Source organism: Anabrus simplex, chromosome 13, assembly GCF_040414725.1.
Source record: "Anabrus simplex isolate iqAnaSimp1 chromosome 13, ASM4041472v1, whole genome shotgun sequence".
Taxonomy (NCBI): Eukaryota; Metazoa; Arthropoda; class Insecta; order Orthoptera; family Tettigoniidae; genus Anabrus; species Anabrus simplex.
The window spans coordinates 53028059-53049266 of NC_090277.1; the positions used below are offsets into that span (position 1 = coordinate 53028059).

At 40.2% G+C, this 21208-nt stretch overlaps 1 protein-coding gene across 1 annotated transcript in view; it reads right to left on the bottom strand.

Annotated features, from left to right (window-relative positions):
• LOC136885056 (neurobeachin-like protein 1) overlaps positions 1–21208 on the bottom strand; it is a 398107-nt gene that overhangs the window by 373684 nt on the left and 3215 nt on the right. The window contains exons 3-5 of the mRNA XM_067157452.2: positions 19134–19283; positions 15093–15282; positions 6226–6314 (exon numbers count right to left, since the gene is read on the bottom strand). Of these exons, the coding sequence (XP_067013553.2) occupies positions 6226–6314; positions 15093–15282; positions 19134–19283 (429 nt within the window). The remainder of the gene's footprint in view (positions 1–6225; positions 6315–15092; positions 15283–19133; positions 19284–21208) is intronic.

Sequence of the window (21208 nt, forward strand, 5' to 3'; positions counted from 1 at the left end):
TTCCTGCATTTCCATACAGAAGTTAGCAAATGCCTCACAATATGCAGTGTGTGGGGCCTATAAGGACTGAAGAGGGCATGGTCGCAATTTTATTTGCTTCCATAACACTTTCCACACCGTCAAGTTTGGCAGTGCTAGTTTACGACTAGCCCACCACACAGATTTGCTACGACTGATGGTCGCCTTGCCATGTTTGAGATCGCCCCAGGCTCCTTCCTTCTTTACCCAGGCATCCCGTCATCTGGAACTGTTTATACCACCGCTCAATGTTGTTGCCAGATGGAGGATCACATCCACATTGATGCTGGAACTGATGCTGAACTGTAACTACTGAATTACACTTTGCAAACTGCAATACACAGAAAGCTTCACGCTTGGGAGCTGCCATCTATTACCAGAACTCTACCCATAGAGCTGTCAAGCAGCAGGGTGTGGAAACCACAATTTGCCATATGCAACACAAACTTTCACAGTTGCTCTCTCATCCGATCTAGGAAACAGATGGGTAAGGTTGTTTACATAGCCATACTAACTACTTAAAACCCCAATCAATATTCTTTTATGTACACCCTGAACTTAATGGACTATACAAAGCCATGTCACTAATTTATAAGACTGCAGGTCTCATGCTTCCATCATCTGTTCATCCAGCAACTCGTAAAACTCACCCCCTCATTCAAACAAAGTGTAGTGCTATCTGCACTTTTCTTTCCTTCACTTAATGTGAAGGGGATTAACCTTAGAATCATACTCTGAAAAGACGTGAGAAGGTGCGTGAAACAAGACAACACAAACAGTGTTAAAGACATGTTACATAAAATCAAGCCTATTTACATGTTATACAATAAGTAATTATTCCTTACTGAACACTTAACATTCCCTAAATTCATGAAGAAAAAACCCCTCACTCACTCACTCACTCACAAATAACTTTACCTATAAGCAGCACTTCTCACTCATCAGAACACCACAAGTGAATCAAAAAATATTTTTTGTTAACATTCAGCATAAACCAAAGTGTACTGCATTTGCAGTTAAGGTGGGTCTGCATCAGGGATAGCTCTCAGCCCATACCTCCTCATCATCAACCATCAAGGGCGAACTACACTGCCTGACGAAAAATATTGAAGCTCCGAGAAGAAATGGCCGAATGTCAATGTAACTTTGTGTATGTATACAAATATGTACAGTGCATTAGTGTTGTTTGTGTTTAGTGTTGTTACCAGGCCTGGAGGGGTATGAAAGGGGCGTGAACAGCACCAGATGTTGAGTGATCACTGTGAAGGACACAGAGATATGCATATCGTGCAAGACAGCATTATCAGCACCTGACAGAGTTTGAAATGGGCCCTCATTGTGGGTCACCAATTGGCCGGTTGGTCAAATCGTGCAATATCCAGATTTGTGGGATATTTGGATGTGACAGTGGTCCAATGTTGGACTGCATGGGAACAGGAGGGCAGTCATACTCCTCAAAGTTCCGGTTGACTATGTATGACCACCACAAGGGAGGAAAGCCATATTGTGCATCAACCACATCATAGCCCCTTCACATCTGCGACTGACATCTGAGAACAAGTGATAGACTCCCTGCAACATTCTCTGTCATCCTGCACCATCGGTCAGAGACTAACAACATCCGGACTAGGGAATTACCATCCCATGCATAGGCTGCCATTAATACAATACAAACGGTTGCACTTGGGGTGGTGCCATGATTGGAAAGTATGGACTACTGATGAATGGTTTTGCATTATGTTCAGTGATGAACTGTCTACATGACGTTGAGTTACTCCCATGGCAAGATCTGTCCCCGATAGAATGTGCGAGACCAGCTCGGACGGCAACTCCATCCCAGTGAAAACAGTTGTGGGCCAGCTTGCCTCCGGAGAGGATACAACGGCTTTATGACACCCTTCCCAACCGAATCAGAGCATGCATTTAGGCGAGATGGGGTGCAACATCAGGTAGTGTAACAACACACATTATTCATGATGTAGCCCCGTGGAACATGCTGTTTGTAAATGATGTAATGCTTGTGGGTGAAAGCTTACGGACATTACAACAGAGGCTGAACACTTGACAGGTTGTGTTAGAAAGAAATGGGCTCGAGATAAGCAGGACTAAAACTTAATATGTCCACTGTAATTTGTCCATGAATGATCTTGATGGTCAAGATGGTTAAAAAATTTTGAATGAGGAGATACAAGAAAACCAATAACTTCAAATATCTTGGGTCGTGATACAGGATAATGCAGACATCAACAGAGATATTACCAATCGAGTCAACAGTGGCTAGGTGAAGTGGTGGTCAGCTATCAGTGTTCTCTGTGACAGGAAGTTCCCTCTTCACCTGAAGGGCAAAATCTACAAAATGGTTGTCCGTCTAGCCATTTTATATGGTTTGGAGTTCTGGGCTACAAATAAGAAAGATGGAGTAACCAGGTTGGACAAAATTCTAAATGACACCACTTGCCAATGTCTGAGAATAACACCAATCTCTGAGAAACTGAGGGAAAATTGACTGAGATGGTTCGGTCACTTTCAGTGAAGACCAGAAGATAGTGTGGCACAGAAAGTAGAGAGGCAGGCAGTAGAAGGCCAGCTAGCTCTGGACAGACCTAATTTTTATTTTCGTCTTATGGCGACAATGGGATAGGAAAACACTAGGAGTTGGAAGGAAGTGACCATGGCCTTAATTAAGGTATAGCCCCACCATTTGCCTGGTGTGAAAATGGGAAACCACAGAAAACCATCTTCAGGGCTGCCGAGAGTGGGGTTCGAACCCACTATCTCCCGAACGCAAGCTCACAGCTGCGCGACCCTAACCGCATGCCCACTTGCTCTGTCAGACCTAAATTGAGACGGAAAACCTGCATCAGGAAGGACCTGAATAGTACCAATTTGCGATAATGGACATTGAAAACAACCTCAGAACTATTCTGAACAATAGCCGAAAGAAGACGCAGCTTTCCAACATCCGAAATAGATACGGACAAGAAGAAGAAGAAAAGACTATAAAAAGTTTTCAGAAGTTCTCATTCAAAATGAATAATAATAATAATAATAATAATAATAATAATAATAATAATAATAATAATAATAATAATAATAATAATAATAATAATAATAATAATAATTAGGACCTCAAAAGAGGCCAGGTACAGGTCTTTCAAGATGATGCGAGACCTGCATATCTGTGAGGATGGAACACTACCTAGGATGAAATCTAGTGTTGATAACAGCATTCACACCCTGTCCCCGAGCCCAAGGAATTAATCAATAAAGGTTAAAATCCCCAACCCTTCCAGGAATCAAACCTGGGACCTCTGGAGTTGGACAAAATGAATCATGAACATATGTAGTATTTTCTACTAGCCAAAGGAATTAAACAGGTATTTGCTTAATAATCTTGTCTTGTTACCACATATTTAAACAATGAAACAAAACAAAAATTCTTGGCAATCAAGCTCACAGCCAATCATTTATGAATACAGTACATATGTGAATAATACCTGCCATCAAATATGGAGTAATCCTGCATCCTAATATTAGGAAAGGAAATTTTGAATTTTTTTCAGACATCGTCAGTGGAAAATGTAGACTTTTTTTTTCCTTTTTTTGTATTTGTGCAGGTGTGTAAAACATTTACATTGAAAACTGTAAATACTACAGTTACAATAAATTACAGAAAAACTCAATGTGTCAATATTCTAATGTACTTATGTCTGGTCTGCATTACAAATTTGCAAGAGTAAATATCAATTTCTCTGGTGCAAACTCGTAACAAATCTGTGGAAATTCAAATCTTCTCTTCATAACTGACCTGGAAGACATTGCACAATGTTAGTTTTCTTGAAGAAACTGAAGTTTTTATGCCCGAAAACACTCGCTCACGAGCTATCTGCGGCGAGCCTTAAAACCCGTAATTATCAACACCCTCGCTGTTGCTTCAGCTCTCAATCGACATATTTCAACCCTGACCACACATCCAAACTGTTTTTCAGTTACTGGTACACATTTGCAGAGCAAAATGCAGCTTCCACCAAAGAAGTCCCACTCTCATCCATGGGTGTGAAAATAAGGACGCTGTTAACATCGATGCTTTCACGGCCCATACTTGTAGACATGATTGGGGATTTGGGGCTTACACTGTGTCAAGAAAACAAGAAACTCTTTACGTTTCACAGAGAACTTTGCTGCGCGTCTTCAGAAGAAAATCTCTACTATTCATGAGGAAGTCTTCTATAATAACGAGGGTTTGAATTTAAGAATGCTTTACCGTCTGAGAGCTGTAGTGGTACGCTCATTCATCACTATGTGGCTCGCTGTGGCACAGCACTCCAAGCGGGAGTACTACAATGTTCTATCACACCGTAGTGCGTGAGAAGTATCAGAGAGGAGATCAGACGAATCAGGGACAAATGTGGTAGAAGAAGTAAATAAAAACTAATACAATGAAATGCAATAAAAGGCACCAGGATAGAATAGAACAGAGTTGAAGAATGGAAAGAAAGTATGTGAAAAAAACCGGAGGACGATGTGAGAGAGGGGAGGGGGAGATAACCATTGTACACACAAATGAAAGTATGACTCTGAAACAAGCCCGGAATGAAAAATCTTGTGATGAGGAACGTACGAATTTGGAAAACACTGAAAACGAAATAAAGATAGTGAAAGGACAGGGAAGAGAACTACTAACTCAAATCCTTAATGGCTGGCAAACATATATTAATTAATTGATAGCCAGTGTCCCTGTTGAAGTTGTTAGGATTTCTACGTATTTCCACAGCTTCCCGTATAATCCTAGACCTGTACAGTAGTATCTAATGTGGGTAAGATCTCGAACATCTTGAAACACCCGCCGATAGGGCATGCTCAACTATTGCTGACTTATCTGGCTGGTTGAAACTGATATTTCTTTCGTGTTCCTTGATGAGAGTCCCAATGGACCGGCATGTTTGGCCAATGTATGTATACCTTGCCACAAGTACAGTGAATTTTTTACACCCTTAGTGTGTAATAGTAGAGACCATTTTTGTCCTTGCTTTTACTTAATATGGGAGCCGCTAGGGTATGGGTGGTGCTGAGTAATGACATTCAGAGCATGACCAGTGTGTCAGCGTGTTAAGAAAGATGTTGCTTGTAGAGTTAGTCGTGCTGCAATAGCTCTTTCTGGCCCAGTGAGGAAAGCAATGGCAAACAACCTCACTCCTAATCTTAACTAGTACTCCTCATTTTAGTGCTGCCACCGGTTGTTGCAGTTTCCCTATAACTGCATAACATTTGGTGGTGTTATTTGAGGATCCAACCAGCCTCTGGGCTGATGACCTAACAGACATTTGCATATCCTATTCTTCATTTCTGGAAACTTTGCCTTTTGCCTGCAAAATGCCTGATCATTACTGTTCGAGACTAGCTCTATTATTCCGCCAATCGGATATCACCACAAATCTTGTCAATATTGTACTATCTTCCTGCAGCACAATTACCAATTTTCTCTGCTTCTTCAACAATGTGGAGATCTTCATGAACCGTGAACAACCTGCAATGAGAAACCGCACCAGTCATTCTAAACACATGCTACTATTTAAACTGACGCAAAGCAAATGGCACGATATGTACACGGCACGCTTCTCACTTGCGGCGGGAATAGTGTTGCCGATAGAATGGGTGGAAAATTTCTGTAAGTCATCAGAATTATACCAACCTTGATGCAAATAATACACGCACCCCGATGTTTTGCTGCCAAATTTTGAAAAACATATATGCAGGGATTATTCGCATATATACGGTATGTACTTCACAGAAGGGACACTCTTTACCTATTAAAAAATACTATGCATAAAATCACACACACACACACACACACACACACACACACACACACACACCCACCCACCCCATAACTACCACAATCATGAACTGGGTCACTGTTTCCTTTACATAAGATTTATTCATACTTTTCCCAATGCAAGACTACATTTCCTTGTTATTTAAATGCAACTCCCACAATCATGAACTGGGTCACTGTTTCCTTTACATAAGATTTATTCATACTTTTCCCAATGCAAGACTACATTTCCTTGTTATTTAAATGCTTTAATAAATAACTGAAAATCTTTATCTATTAAAGTTAACTGAGAGAAAAAAAAAAAAAAAAAGCTGAATTAATTCACATATACAATACAGCATATCAGAGATGTTATTAGGCTGGTTACCTACCCGAGCTCCAGAAATGACAGCTCCTAGCACGTGTAGTAGTTCCGTACTTAATCTGGGACACTTTTCCACTAACGATGTCTGAAAGCAATCTGGAACAAGAGAAAAATAACACATCAAACTAGACACATTTTAAAAGTTTAGGAGTAGTTTACAAAAAAACTAGTGTGCAAGTGCCTTGTCAAAGATTAGGAGTTTCCACCATGAGTAGGTAGTGGAGCGACAGCCTCAGGATCTCAAGATGGCAGGTTCAAACCTGGCTAAGGTAGTCAGATTTTTTAAGGAAAAAAATGATGATGATGATGATGATGCTTCTAGTTTAAAGGGGCCTAACATCTAGGGCACTGGCCCCTAATGGTACAAGATGAAATGAAATGTAATGATAATTAAAACTAAAATTCCACTGACTAGAATTTTTAAAATGATGAAAAATTAATTGAGAATAATCAGTCGATCTCATTTGCAATGCCTTCTTTTCTTATAAAATAGATTTTAAAACAGATAAAAATTTATTAAGATGAAATAAGGCATTGCCTTTGAAATGAAATCATATACTTCATGCAAATTAAAAGTTTAAAAACACATTAAAAAGACACAAAGACAGACTAAAACAGAGTCAATAGAAGGAAAACATACAGTAAAAACCGGCAGGCTCCTTAGGACATACCGTCTATCGTAAGCCTACCCACACAAATCGCTATCTCCATGCAGATTCTCACCATCATCCAGCACAAAAACAGGGCATTTTCACGACAGTGACACAAATTTGTAAGCCATCAGATATCCAGGAAGATATGGATACACTCAAATTCACATTCGAGGGTAATGGTTACAACAATGTACAGATTCATAGAGCCCTGCATCGTAGAGGGACAATTACGCAAATCTCACAGAAAGAAGAAGTGAAGGGAACTGCCTACCTGCCTTACATCCACAAGACCACAGACCGAATTGCTAAGGTCCTCCGCAAACACAATATTAAAAAACGTATTTGGCACCATCTCCAAAATTGCTCACAGTTTAGGTAAAAACAATGACAAATTGGACAAATTGTCCCCACTATTACACCCTGGGGTGTACAAAATTCCCTGTACTTGCGGCAAGGTACACATTTGCCAAAAAACGCCAGTCCATTGTGACTCGTATTACGATCGCCGTATCTACAGAACATTTCCCTACCTTACATACTGCTGTTTGCCTCGAGCTCGTCCTCGCCGCGCCATTGCCTGTGCGCTGTGTGTACACGTGACCTCATGTTTCTCGAACTCAATGGCTTGTAGCCTTCTCTACTTTTCTGGAATATTCTATTCCACTATATATTGCCCACTCCGCTTCTCCACATTTGAGTCGGGTTTTCATAGCGGAGTGGTGGAGTGCCAAAGTACTGTGCCTCTTGTAAATCATGTCTATTCCATCTGGACTCTGTCTTCAAGCTATTTGGTGAGCAAGACTTATTGTAATTTATCTTTATTTGGACTTTAAATTTTCATCCGGCCTCTTGCCAGTTCAAATTTTCTTCCGTCGAGTTGGTATGCTACATTTTAAAGCTCATAGACTGCATCACTATACGAACATGCGCTACGGACAATTATGAATTATTTATAATCATTTCAGATGTCTTCTTGGACCTATGTAAAAAAATTGGTAAATCTTGGAATAACCCGGTGAAGAAAATCCTTTCCCCGCCCTAATCCTTATGTCACTTCCCTTACCCCTTTCTTTTGTCCTTCTTTTCTCTCTGATCTTTACTCCTGCTGTCCTATTTAGTTTTTATATTTATTGCACGTTGGTAAATTATTTATTAGGCTTTCCCCTTATGCATTTTTGGATATTCAATTCGTAAATGTGGCACACTTTTCGGATTTTTCTCTACTCTGGAATATTCATCTTTCACCATTAGTTATAAATTTATCTTCGATTTTATTTATCTTGTTGTTATGTTTTATTGTTAAATATATATTCTATTCACATCGTTATCTTTTTGGTCTTCCTATTGGCCTAGCTCCTTCTCACTGTGCGTTTCCTTGGTTTAAATCATTCATTATTATTATTATTATTATTATTATTATTATTATTATTATTATTATTATTATTATTATTATTATTATTCACATTATCTATTTCACTACTATACTTTGGTACACTGAGCTTTCTATGGTACTGCTAATATCTTATTATACTCCGCTCTACCAACTTCAGATTACCTATCACTATTGTATAATAGTACACCACCCACTATAGTAGGATAGCAGTACCCACTCACTACACTCGCATGAAGGAACACCAAAGAAATTCAACCAGTCAGACAAATCAGCAACAACTGAGTACGCCCTATCGTCAGGTCATTATGTCGTGTTCCAAGATGTTCGAGCTCTTACCCACACTAGACACTACAGGTCCAGGATTATAAGGGATGCTGTGGAAATACATAGATATCCTAGCAATTTCAACAGGGACACTGGTTAACAGTTAATTAATATGTGGTTGCCAGCCATTAATGATTTACGTAGGTAGTTCTCTTCCCAGTCCTTTCAATTGTTATTTTGTTTCGGTGTTTTCCAAATTCGTATGTTCCTCATCACCAGTTGTTTCATTCCGGGCTTGTATCAGAGTCATACTTTCATATGTGTGTACGCCAGTTATACCCCTCCTCTCAGGCCGATTCTGATGGTGCCGTCAACTTCCGCTTTGAATGCTAGCACTGTACTGCATACGATGAGCCATCTGGTGACTAATGAACATACCATCTACACTTCTATTACTAAAGTCCAATTCAAACCTTCATTACTATAGAAGTCTTCCTCGTGAACAGTCGAGACTTCTTCTGAAGCCATGCAGCAAAGTTCTCTGTGAAACATAAGGATTATCACCTTGTTTTCTTGACATGACATAAGCCTGAAACCCCACATCATGTCTACAAATACATAGTTTACAGTAAAACGAAATGAAAATTACGAACAGAAACTTCTCTTAGAATGAGGGAGATGGTGCAGTGCAGATTGGCCACGTTCCAAGCTCTCCGTAAGGATGTGTACTACGGTCTGATGACGACTGCCACGAGTACACATTGGTGAGGGGGGGGGGGGGGGGGTGCATCTCTATACCATGGCCTTCTCTCAGAGAGACCCAAAGGGAAGTCTTCCATACCTTTGTAGTTCCTTTAATCGTTCTCAGCTTATTTGAAAGACCTGCCACTCCAACTCCCAATGGGATATCACCAAATGTCTCAGCTGAGAACGAATGTCACTGGTTGGAACCTTGTAAGGCAACGGGGAGCAATGTGACTGCCTCCTTTGCAACCCTAACATCGAACTCATTTTCTGCTACACCCACATGGCTTGGGAAGTAGAAGAAGTTCAAAACTATGTTGTACAATGATGCCATACAAAATATTTTTGGCAAAACATTTAGCCATTTCTTAAGAGTTAGTTCCTCTTGTACTAAATAACATATTGGGCAATGTCATCTCCCCAGAAAATCCTATCTGCCGCCAGGTTTTCTGGCTCATCCCAGTGGACAACCAACTGGGAAAGATCTTTTATTATTACAAGATATTAGAATCATTCCGTATTGATGGTTTTCACTTTACAAAGGTGAAAAATGAGAGTATCCTCCTAATTCAATACAATAAATATTCCATCATTAGACGGAGTAAACAAAATTCAAACATGTTTCGGCTCGTTTGAGCCATTTTCAGTGAAAAATGAGGAGAGTTTGAAATAATTTACATAATATAAGTTGAAAAAAAAGGTTAAAAACATAATGAAGGAGCAAATGAAAAAACAAACAAAAGAGAGCCCAGATGGAAACAAAATTAGCACAAATATACAATATTTACATCAATATGCGGAGCAAAAAACAACTCACTGCAACAAAATTAAGTGAAAAGGTGTTAATTTAAAATAATAATTGAAACTAAAAACTGTCTTAACCTAAGAAAACAAAGGAATGAAAAAACAAATGATGCAGATGGAAATGAACAATAGTAGCACATGGTGAGGTTGTTTGTAAACTATGAGGTCCACAATAGTCCACATAATTTACAAACAACCTTACCATGTGCTACTATTGTTCATTTCCATCTGCATTTTGTCGCAGTGAGTTGTTTTTTGCTCCGCATATTGATGTAAATATTGTATATTTGTGCTAATTTTGTTTCTGTCTAGGCTCTCTTTTGTTTGTTTTTTCATTTGCTCCTTCATCATGTTTTTTTTAGCATTTTTTCAACTTATATTAAGTAAATTATTTCAAATTCCCCTCATTTTTCACTGAAGATGGCTCAAACGAGCCGAAACATGTTTGAATTTTGTTTACTCCGTCTAATGACGGAATATTTATTGTATTGAATTAGGAGGATACTCTCATTTTTCACCTTTGTAAAGGGAAAGATCTTTGCAAATGTTCAGTGACAGGTGCTGTGTGGCCTTCCTCTTCTGGAAGGTATCCAAATCGGTGTAGTTCTCCATCCATCTCGGCAGTCCTGGGAATGGATATCTGTGGTTCCTCATTTTCACTTCTAGGCCAGTAGTGGGACAGTTCCCATTCGTAGGTTACAATCAATTCCTTCCACCTCCTCAAAAAATTTCATTCACGATCATTCATTTCATCTTCATTAGTTCAAGTGCTGGCTGTAAAAAAGCATGCCATATAATTTCATTTCACCTCAACCCTGACCCCATATCAGGATACAGGACTGTGAATCCAACCCTTGATCCGTTTCTCTACAGCGTCGGGTATGAAGTGAGAGCAGGCGTAGCAGGGGGAGAGGTGATACTCCCACGTGGCGCGTCCCAGGTGGCGGGTAGGGGGGTCGTAACCGGCTTGCTGGCGGACTTGAGGGAAATAAAATAAATCTCGCGGACCAAACACACTACCTCCTGCGGGTGGGGGACGCACATGTAGAATACACCCGCGGTATCCTCTGCCTGTCGTAAGAAGCGACTACAAGGGGCAACCAAGGGATGATTGAATTAGAACCATGAACTCTTGATTCGTACCATCATGCGGGGAACACCATGGGTTGCATGTACTTGCAAGTAGTATCACTAAATTGGTACGAAATATGTTTGTGATTAATTGCAGTAAAAAGCCTGGCCTGGTGGATTCCAGTACCTGTGCGTTGTACCCATGTGGGCAACACCGCGGGTCTGGGCGTAGCCTGTGATTTGTACCGCTATATGAGTGGCACCGTGGGTCAGCGTTGCCTGTCACTGGTACCCACAATGTGAGGAACACCACGGGAATACCAGCGCCCGTGACTAGTACACCTAGGTGAGGAACCTTACCGGTTTGCATTGGCTATGAGTGGTGCCATTGTGTGAGAAACACCATAGGTCTGCGTTCCCTGTACGAATTGCAATGCTTGTGAGTAGTACCATCTTGTGTGGACCACCGTGAGTCTTCGCTACTTTTGATCAGTACCCCAAAAAGACAAATACCATGGTTCTACTTTACTCGCGACATGTACCATTCTGTGGGGCCTAAGACGTGAATTTAGCACCCCTTCAGACATCAAGCATCATTGTGCTTTATAAATGGTCCCTTGGTCAGTAATACTCTAATTAACTACCTTCTTTTTGAGTCTGATCCACTGTTTTTGTTTGTTTGTTTGTTTGTTTGTTTTTTTTTTGCTTTTTTTTTTTTTTTTTTTTTTTTTTGTAGGGTTCATGTCCATCCATTCATTCTTCATGACTTTTTATTTTATTTTGGTCAGTGGATGAATCTGAATTTTTTGTTATTTCATTTCGTACCATTAGGGGCCAATGAACTCGATGTTAGGCCCCTTTAAACAACAAGCATCATCATCATCATCAGTTAATGAGATGAAATGAATGACATGGTATACGATAGTAGGATGGGAGCCTTCATCATCGTATGCCATATGGTCCTTTCAGCCAATTCCAAGCAAAAAGAAAAGCCAATTCACAATTATGGCACTTTCACCCTTTTCCATTTTCATTCTTCAATTATGGAATCAAAATAAGCATGGAAAAGAGTTAGACAAAATTATTGACTAGAGGAGAAAGGAATTATAAAAATAAAGGGACAAAACCTTGAAATTGTGGACAGTTTCAAGTACTTGGGAAGAGAACTGACATAGGACATAAAGATCAGTAAAAGGATTCAACAGGGAAATACATTCTACCTGAGTGTGAGAAACCTGATGTGAAGGAAGTGTAAAGAGGTCATGTATCATATGTACAGGATGACCCAAAAGTCTAAAAGTACAGTATGTTACACTAAAAAAATGAGGACAAAATCACAAAAATAAAAAAAAAAACTTGAGAAACAGTCTATCTTCATTGAGACACATGCTCGAAAAGTCTACAGGGCAACAGACGTACAAGAAGATATTTTGAGAGGAAACAATGCCAAGTGTTGCATGTGTGACTCTGTAGTGGAAACCATCAATAAAATCAAAATCTGTAATGGAAAAAAATGAGTATATGTGAGAAGCATGAGCTAATAGATGAAAGATAAATAAAAAGAAAACTTTACACATTTTTTTAAAATTTTACAATTGGCTTTACGACACAGATAGGCCTTATGGCGACGATGGGATAGGAAAGGCCTAGGAGTGTGAAGGAAGTGGTCGTGACCTTGATTAAGGTACAGCCCCAGCATTTGCCTGGTGAAAATGGGAAACCACGGAAAACCATCTTCAGGGCTGCCGACAGTGGGGTTTGAACCAACTATCTCTTGGATGAAAGAAAACTTTAGACTTACTTATTAAAGATTAAGAGGTTCTCAACACTGCTACTACATACTGTATTAACTTCATCATGTTGCACATGTTTTTATGCATTCTTTCTCATTGTGTTTAATAATGTCCTTTTAACATTAATCATGTAGTTTTTAACATTTTCACTGAAGATGGATCAAAAATGAGTAGAAACATGTCTGATTAGAATTACTCCATCTAAAGATGGATATATATATATACATTGAATAGGACAATGTCAAATGTTAACTGACTTCTGGGTCACCCTGTACTACTGCCCAATACTAACACCAGAGACCTAGACACTGGCAAGAAGGCAGGAGAATAAAATCCAGGCCATCGATATAGAATTTTTAAGAAGTATGATAGGAAATGCAAGAAAGGGCAGAGAAAGAAATGAGAAAGTCAGGAAGGAGATTAGAATACAAAAGCTTTTTGGCAGAATGGGGGGAGATAAACCTGGATGGTTTGGACATGTTAAGAGAATAGAAGAGGGGAGGATGCCAAAGTGGATGACTGAGAGCCAGATAAAAGGAGGGAGGGCAAGAGGGAGACCCAGATTTACCCATTGAACAGTACAGACGTACATGTAGTACATGTACGTTTTCAACTTTGTACCAGAGCAGTACTGACGTTCAGTTTTGAAATTATCAAAACTCCAAGTGTGCTGGCATCTATCGGCCACATTATGGAACTTTGTTCTCTACTTATTTTTGCTTTAAACAAGTGTTATTCTCCTTTTTCTAAGCTGCTTCTGCCATCTGTCATGCCCCTGAAGTACATCTTAGGGCAATCTGTACAGGCAAATTGTACGTGGCAAAAAGGAATTTGGATATAGTTATTCTTATGTTTTCTTGGCTGCCTTCCGTTAGATAATAAGTGGCCTTGGAACAGAGTTGGTAGAAAACATATCAGAAACAATAAGAAAAAGGAGATTGCTATTTCTTGGACACATTTACAGAATGGATGACAATAGACTAACTAAACGAATCTTCAAGTACCTTTGGGAAAAGAAATCAACTACCACCTGGATTCAAGAAGTCAAGAAAGACCTGGAAAGGAACAACATACGAGAAGAAGAATTATTGGAAAGAAAGATTTTTAGGAAGAAAGTCTTACAAATGGAAGGATTCCAAGGGAGGAAGGAAAAGAAAACAGGCACAAGGTGGACTGAAGACAGGAAAAAGAAACACAGTGAAACAATGAAAGAATACTGGAAGAAAAGGAAAGAACAACTAAGGAGGAACAATTGAAATTGTAACGTGGTCCTTAGAAGGCCGGAACGCAAGAAGAAGAAGAAGAAGAAGAAAAAAAAAAAAAAAGTAGTGGCAGCATTGATGGAGCGCAATATTTAATGAAGTAACAAGTACAACTGCATTACATTCCTTCAACGTAATCACCTGCAAAGTCTATTACATTTAGCCAAATATCAGGAAGCCGTTGGGGACCGCCGGCAAGGTGTTCTCTGTTGAGAACAGTGACAGAGCGCCCTACTGCACGCAGTAGAGATGTGGTATCTGTCCAGTTGCATGCCAGCCAGAGCATACCGTTGCCATTTCTGCACGTTGGTTAGCTCATGTCGAACCCAACGGGACACAATTTTCCTTCTCCTCATGTCAACACAATTCATCAGTATGTGCTACACCATTTGATAACAGACCAACCTCTATGAATAATTCCACACAGTCCATCGATAATCTATGGAAAAGAGACCACTCATGATGTCAATCTGATCTTGAGGAATGGACGGCCGACCTGTGCAGTGCAAATCAATAGTCTCATTTCATCCCGCATGAAAAGCTTTGAATTACTGTGCAACCATCCTATAGGATAAAGCATTCTTGCCACAGGCTTCACCTAACCCTCGACAACATTCTGATGCATTTTTGCCATGGGCAACCTCAATTTTAATCCACAAATGCCGATTGCCTTTTGTAAACATCCTTAAGAACGGTGAAATCTACACTCTTCACTTCAACGCCACACAGCAACAACAACACTCCAAACTGGATGCCCATCATATGCACACTACACATCAACAACAGCACCACCTGACCGCTCCCATATCCTATTTGCGCATGCTCGATCTCCTGCGAGTGTTTGGACTACTTTATCTACAGCCCTTGTATAAAGTAATGCAAGAACTTACCATAAATGAATGGCACAACCTCAACGTGCAGGAGTGCAGGTTGCAAAGGAAGTTTCTCAAAATCAGCAGCATTGCCATTCAGAAAATGCCTCCATGTAAAATAAGGGTCGTACAGGCACTCTAATAAATGACAAAAACTGATGATGAATGATTCTCCAGCTTCTCTATAGGTAGCTTTCCCTTCTATCATCTGAAACAGATGAAAAAGAAACTGGAATGAACATGCTAAAATCAATTGGTAGGTCAGTAACTTTGAAAGTACATGCAATGTAAGCACAAGTTTATGCCCCACGGGATAGGGAGAAAGTCCAGCATTTTGTTGAGTCTTATTAATTCAGTATCTTGATATCAAAAACTTTTAACATAAATGCAAGGAATGGGTGATATATAAATGGGATGAAAGTAGTAAAAGGAAAAAGACCAATCGGCAGACCTGGAGGAAAATGGACCAATCTGGTGAAGAAAGATGTCAAGGAGAGAGGACATGATTGGGAGAAGATTACGAGAGAACACTGGTTCATGGACAGACTAAGATGGGGGGAGCTCGTGTACACCACACTGAGGCAACTGGAGATGGTCAACGATGATGATGACAACGACGATGAATAGGATGGAAGAACAAAGGAATCGGAGTAAACTGTTTAGGCTTTGCAGATGACATTGTTCTATCAGAGTCAATAGAGGAGGCATGGAACCAAATTGTCCAACTCCACGAAGAAGCAAGTAAGTCAGGCCTACGGATCTCCTTCAAGAAGACACAATATATGATCAACATCGAAACAGCACCCAGATGGATGTCAGTTGAGAGAGAAAGGATTCAGAAAGTGGAGAAATTAAAATATCTGGGAGAGTGGATAGAAAAAAACTGTCAGAAAGAGAGGCAATGTTATCGAGAATCAACAAGATGACCTTTGCATATAAACTAACTATGAACACTTACAATAAGAAGAACTCTATCAATGCAAAACTCAGACACTACCAGACAGTGATCTGCCCGGAGGCTTCATATGCAGCTGAATGTTTGAACATGATAAAAACACAATTGATCAAGAAGTTGGAACTAGTGGAAAGAAAGATTCTGAGGAAGATACTGGGACCCCAAAGAACAGAGGATGGATCATACAGAAATAAATAAAACAATGAATTTTATCTCAAGATGGAAAAGATCTCCAATACCAACTGGAAGAGGAGAGCCATGTTCGTCGGACATATCCGCAGAATGAATGAACCTGGGAAGAATGACCAATCGGATAAGATTTTTTGAGATCAGGAAACCTATGGTGAGTTGGTATCGGGAGATGAAGAAGGACCTGGAAGAAATGGGAAATCAAGGAACAGAAATCAGCATCAGGGATGCTTACAATTCGAGGATCAAGTATATAATTGATACATATTCCCTCATTTAACAGTGTCATTTACATGTTCCCTACTCTTACTGTCACTATAGAAATTTCACTATTATTTGCTATTGCTAAGTGCTGTCCTTTAATCCTCATGCTCCTATATGTGCCATCTCCTTCAGGCTTAAGGGTTTTTGTTGTTCCACCACCCAAAAGTACACAAGTAAAGAATTTTAGGTACTCTATATTTTGTTTTGGATATGATACCCTTAAAAATCACAAAGAGCAGGAAAGTTATTTTAAAGGAATTTTTCCAAACCACTAAGTTAAATCCCGTACCCAAGCACCGTGGTCAGAAGAGAGGAGGAGATTGCAGAGTGAAAGGATGAAGGAACACTGGACGAGGATTAAAGCCCAGAAAGAGATGAAGCTGAATTTGAATTAACATTGTCCATAGGGGTCAAAAGGAAAGAAAAAGATGAAGAAATTAACTGTTTTAACCAGTTAGGCCAGTAAGATCTTTCTATCATTTCCTCAGTCCTGAGGATCATGATCTCTGAGGGTATTTCTTTGTGTCTGCCGCCGTCCTTTGCAGTCTTTTGCCACACAAGTTGCTTGTAGGAGGAAAATCTTTGTGTGCATTTCATGCAGTCTGTCCAATGTGTAGGGGCTCTTCCACGTTCCTTCCTCTCTTCTGACCACAGTTCTTGGGTGTGGGATGTAATTTTATTTCAAAACCTCTTGGTGGCTGTTGTATGTCCTCCGCTCTCATCGCTCAGCGCCAGCCAGCCGCACGCACGCAAGCGTGGATCATTCGAGACTCAACGCGCAGTCTTCAGTGCGCGTGTCTGTTACGTTGTGTGCAGTATATAAGGAGCTCCCTGTCTGTCACTCATCAGGATTCTCCCCAGTGTCCTGCTCCAGAATACACTGAACGTCGAACATGGAGGCTACTCCTCTTAAAAACGTGTCTCGACCAGGTGGACGGAATTCTGGTAGTATGAGGTTTCACCTCAGGTCACTGCTCCACTTTCCAGTTCCTTCATCCATGTCGAGCCCCGATGTTGTATGCCATACATCCCCAAGCTCACTCAAGCTCCGACACACACATTAGATTCTCTAATTGTGAACATAGCTTTCATTTGGTACAAGCTTATGAACTCAGACACTTCAAGTTAGAAGGAACTCTCTTAGCTAATCTATGCTAGTGCAAATGATAGTTTTCAACTATCACGAACTATATCTTTCCCAAGAACTATCTTTTCAAGATAGCAGTGAGTGTAAATACATTCAGAGTGTACATAGTGTATAGAAACAGAAACTCTCTCAAGGTTAATCATCTACTTTGCTTCAAGACAATTTTATGTTTTATTCCTGTACATACTGTAGAATTCTGTGCGAAGCAAATAAATAAGTTGTGTTCTTGTAAACCTTATCTTGTTTACAACAGTGGCCTTGATCCTCAACTTGTAATCATCTCTGATACTGCTTTCCATTCCTTGTATTCCCTGGCACCTTTCCTAATATTCTGTACTTTTTAAGGCTCCCTTCATTACTTCACATGATGTGACCAAATAACTGGAGAAAACTTTGCTCACACACTGCCAATAACCTGGTGCTAGTGTATTCTTCTCCAGCACTACATTTCAAAGGAGTTGTTCTTTCTCAAATCTGGATCTTGCAGAGCCCAGGTTTAAGTAATCACAGATTAAGACTGAGAATACCAGTGCAGACTAGCCTCATTTTGAGCTTTAATAGAAATGGAGCCAACAAGGTAGGCCGGACCCTCCAAATTGATAACTGGGAAGAGCAGGCACAAGATCGAAAAGGATGGAAGAGGATTGTGAGATTGACACGGGAACTTCACGTCCCTCAGAAGCCTACGGAGTGAGTGAGCGAGTAATATAAATGAAGCAATCCTTCCAAATGAGACAGCTGAGTCTTGACGTTCTTGGCTGTGGGAATCCCCCCTGATCCCTATATCACAGACTAGCTCATGTACCCTTAGGTAGTGTACACGTTGTGAGCAAGATTGTATTAAATTGCATAGCTCTTAACGTTACCCTAGAAATGCGATGGGGAAGTCACTGAACATCTCTTCTCATATGATGACCAGGTTAGGGAATTTTCAATGTAACGGTAGGCCCGCTTGCCTACCAACAGTCAAAATCAAGATGGGCGTTATCATTATAATGGCAAACACTCCATCTCCACCTGCCTTTTTACATCCTCAGAAAAACTGTCTTAGTAGTTTTCCCAACTGAAGTGAACATAGGTCATTACAATGACGTCAGTAGGAATGGCAGATTAAAAGCAATGCTTTCATATGAAATACTTGATCAAATGAAAAACCATGCATTTTCTCACTTTTAACAAACAGTACTGCGCTTCCAATCTAACAATCCGAAGTCCCAGAGCTGGAATGATCAAGCCGCAGACAGCCGTGATCCGTGAACACTCTTCGTCTTTTTTCGGTGGGGCGGAAGGGGATCGAATAGTGGAGAGTCCCAGGACAAAAACTATGCCCCTTTACTAATCCGTTTCCTAGGACTACCCGATGAATCGGAAAATCTCGATTCACTACACTGGCGGCGGAAAGAACTAGGCTATCTGACTTTGAGGCAAATTCCTCCTCCATGCCAGAGGAGAAACCCCCTCTTCACTTAGTTTCTTACATATCTATTGTTGTTATTCAACTCACCTGATGTATAACTGTTGCAGCAATTCCAACAGTTTGACTAACATAATCACAGGAAGCAATGAATGGAATGTTGTCAAAGTTACGACAAATTACAGTCAGGCATCTCACGAGTAACTCGACCTTTGTCAGCGATTCAGCATTGAGAAGTTTCTGAAAAACAAAAACAATCACATTCATATTCTATCAGCTGTTACACCATCGTTGATTGAATAGTGGCAGCAGAGATGACTGACAACAGAAGAGGCAATGCAAAACTCATCTAATAATAGTCCATCAGTGGAATGTTATCATTATTATCATCATTATTATTATTATTTATTTATTTTCCAAAAATTGTAGATATAATTCAGGGATGGTGAGTGAAGAAAGGGCATAGCCCCACATACACAAATATGCCTCCATCCACAATTACAATTACAATGTTAAAAAAATACAATTATAGTCTACAGAATGTGCTTATATACGGTACCATAGGTAGGCCAGTGATCCTTTTTTTCCCCTGATCTAATCATCTACTTGCTGTTCTTCCTCGTGGTCTACTGCCTTCAACTTTGCCTTGCAAAATGGTCTTTTCCACGTTCTCTCCTTCTCTCCTGAGAATATGTCCAAGGAACTAGAGGTAACACTCACTCACATGGAAAGTTAGACTTTTCTTAATGCTTAGTTTGTTGAGAATGGAAAAACTGGTTCTTCTTTTCATCCAGGGTACACGCAGCATTCTCTGCCAAAGAATTAGGGTAACTAGGGACAATATATGTAGAAGATGCAATCAAGCAGAGGAATCAGCAGAACACATACTCTTTGAATGTGGGGCACTGTGAAATATTAGAATCTCTACACTGGGCTTTCCTGCTGAAGAAAGGGGGAAAAATCCTTGAAGACCCAATAAGAACAATCTGCAGCTTCGGGAAGAGAGCAGGTATAACTAGGTGCGAATAAAGGACAACACATAGTAGCACAAGATCTTAGAGATCGATGCTTAAATAAGGAACTGCAAAGAGGCCCCATGAAAACAAGAAGGGGAGGGGAAATCCTACTTCCTCTGCCTTGCACATGCCACAGGCTATGATGAATTATGTGAAGGTATTGCTCATATGTACGCATTTCAATGGGCTTGGCAGTCTGATAGACACCACCACCTCCTGCCACCATAAGAAAAGCAAAGGGAAATTATCTCATTGTTGATTTTCCAAGTCCACGTCTTTAGTGATATCTAGATTATCTATAACAGCTGATCTATTGCGGATCCAACCTGCCTTCCGACTGAGGACTTGACTTTCATACTTGCAGCCCACACACATTGCAAGCTCGAGTAACTTCCACAAGCAATATCACCGCCAGGTTTCAGTAAGTCATAACTAGTAGTGAAGCCTGAGAGTAGACAGGGTAAGCTGAGCTTTCACAAAAATATTGTAAAGAAATACAAGTGAATATCTTAATTGAATTTAGTAAAGTATTGAAATTAACATGCACCAAATCTGGACAGTGAAATCATACCATCTCGCTTATGAACTGGGGTAAGCAGAGAGAGCTCAGTCTTCCTTGGTCCTCGATCAAGGAGAGAGAGGTCATTCCGTTCAGAGTACCTGCTAGACTACAGAAGTTTTAGGCTGGCTTTCCCCAGCAGTTCTGTTCTCTAGAGTGGGAAATGTGTGCATATTTGCTATTTCACAAAAGACATGTAATATATTGGCGTGTGGCATCCAAAGAGGCCTGGTACAGGTCTTTTGGATCATCATGAAGTTTATTGCTTACGATTAGATGCGTCTGGGACCCTATCTATGATGAATTCTAATTATGGAAACGACACACCGCCCCAAGCCCCAAGCCACTGGAATTAACCAATGAAGGTTAAAATCCCCAACCCAGCCGGAAATTGAACCCGCGACACCTTGACCAAAGGCCAGCACACTGACCATTTAGCCATGGAGCAAAGGCAGCTCAATGCTATGTAAAGCTCTAAATAGCTTCTTCTGAAGCCTTCTCTTTTCAGTTACGACTCAGTCAATTTATAACTGTTAGGTTCTTCAGTCTGCCAAAACTAATTCATAAATAAATAAAATTTACAAAATACC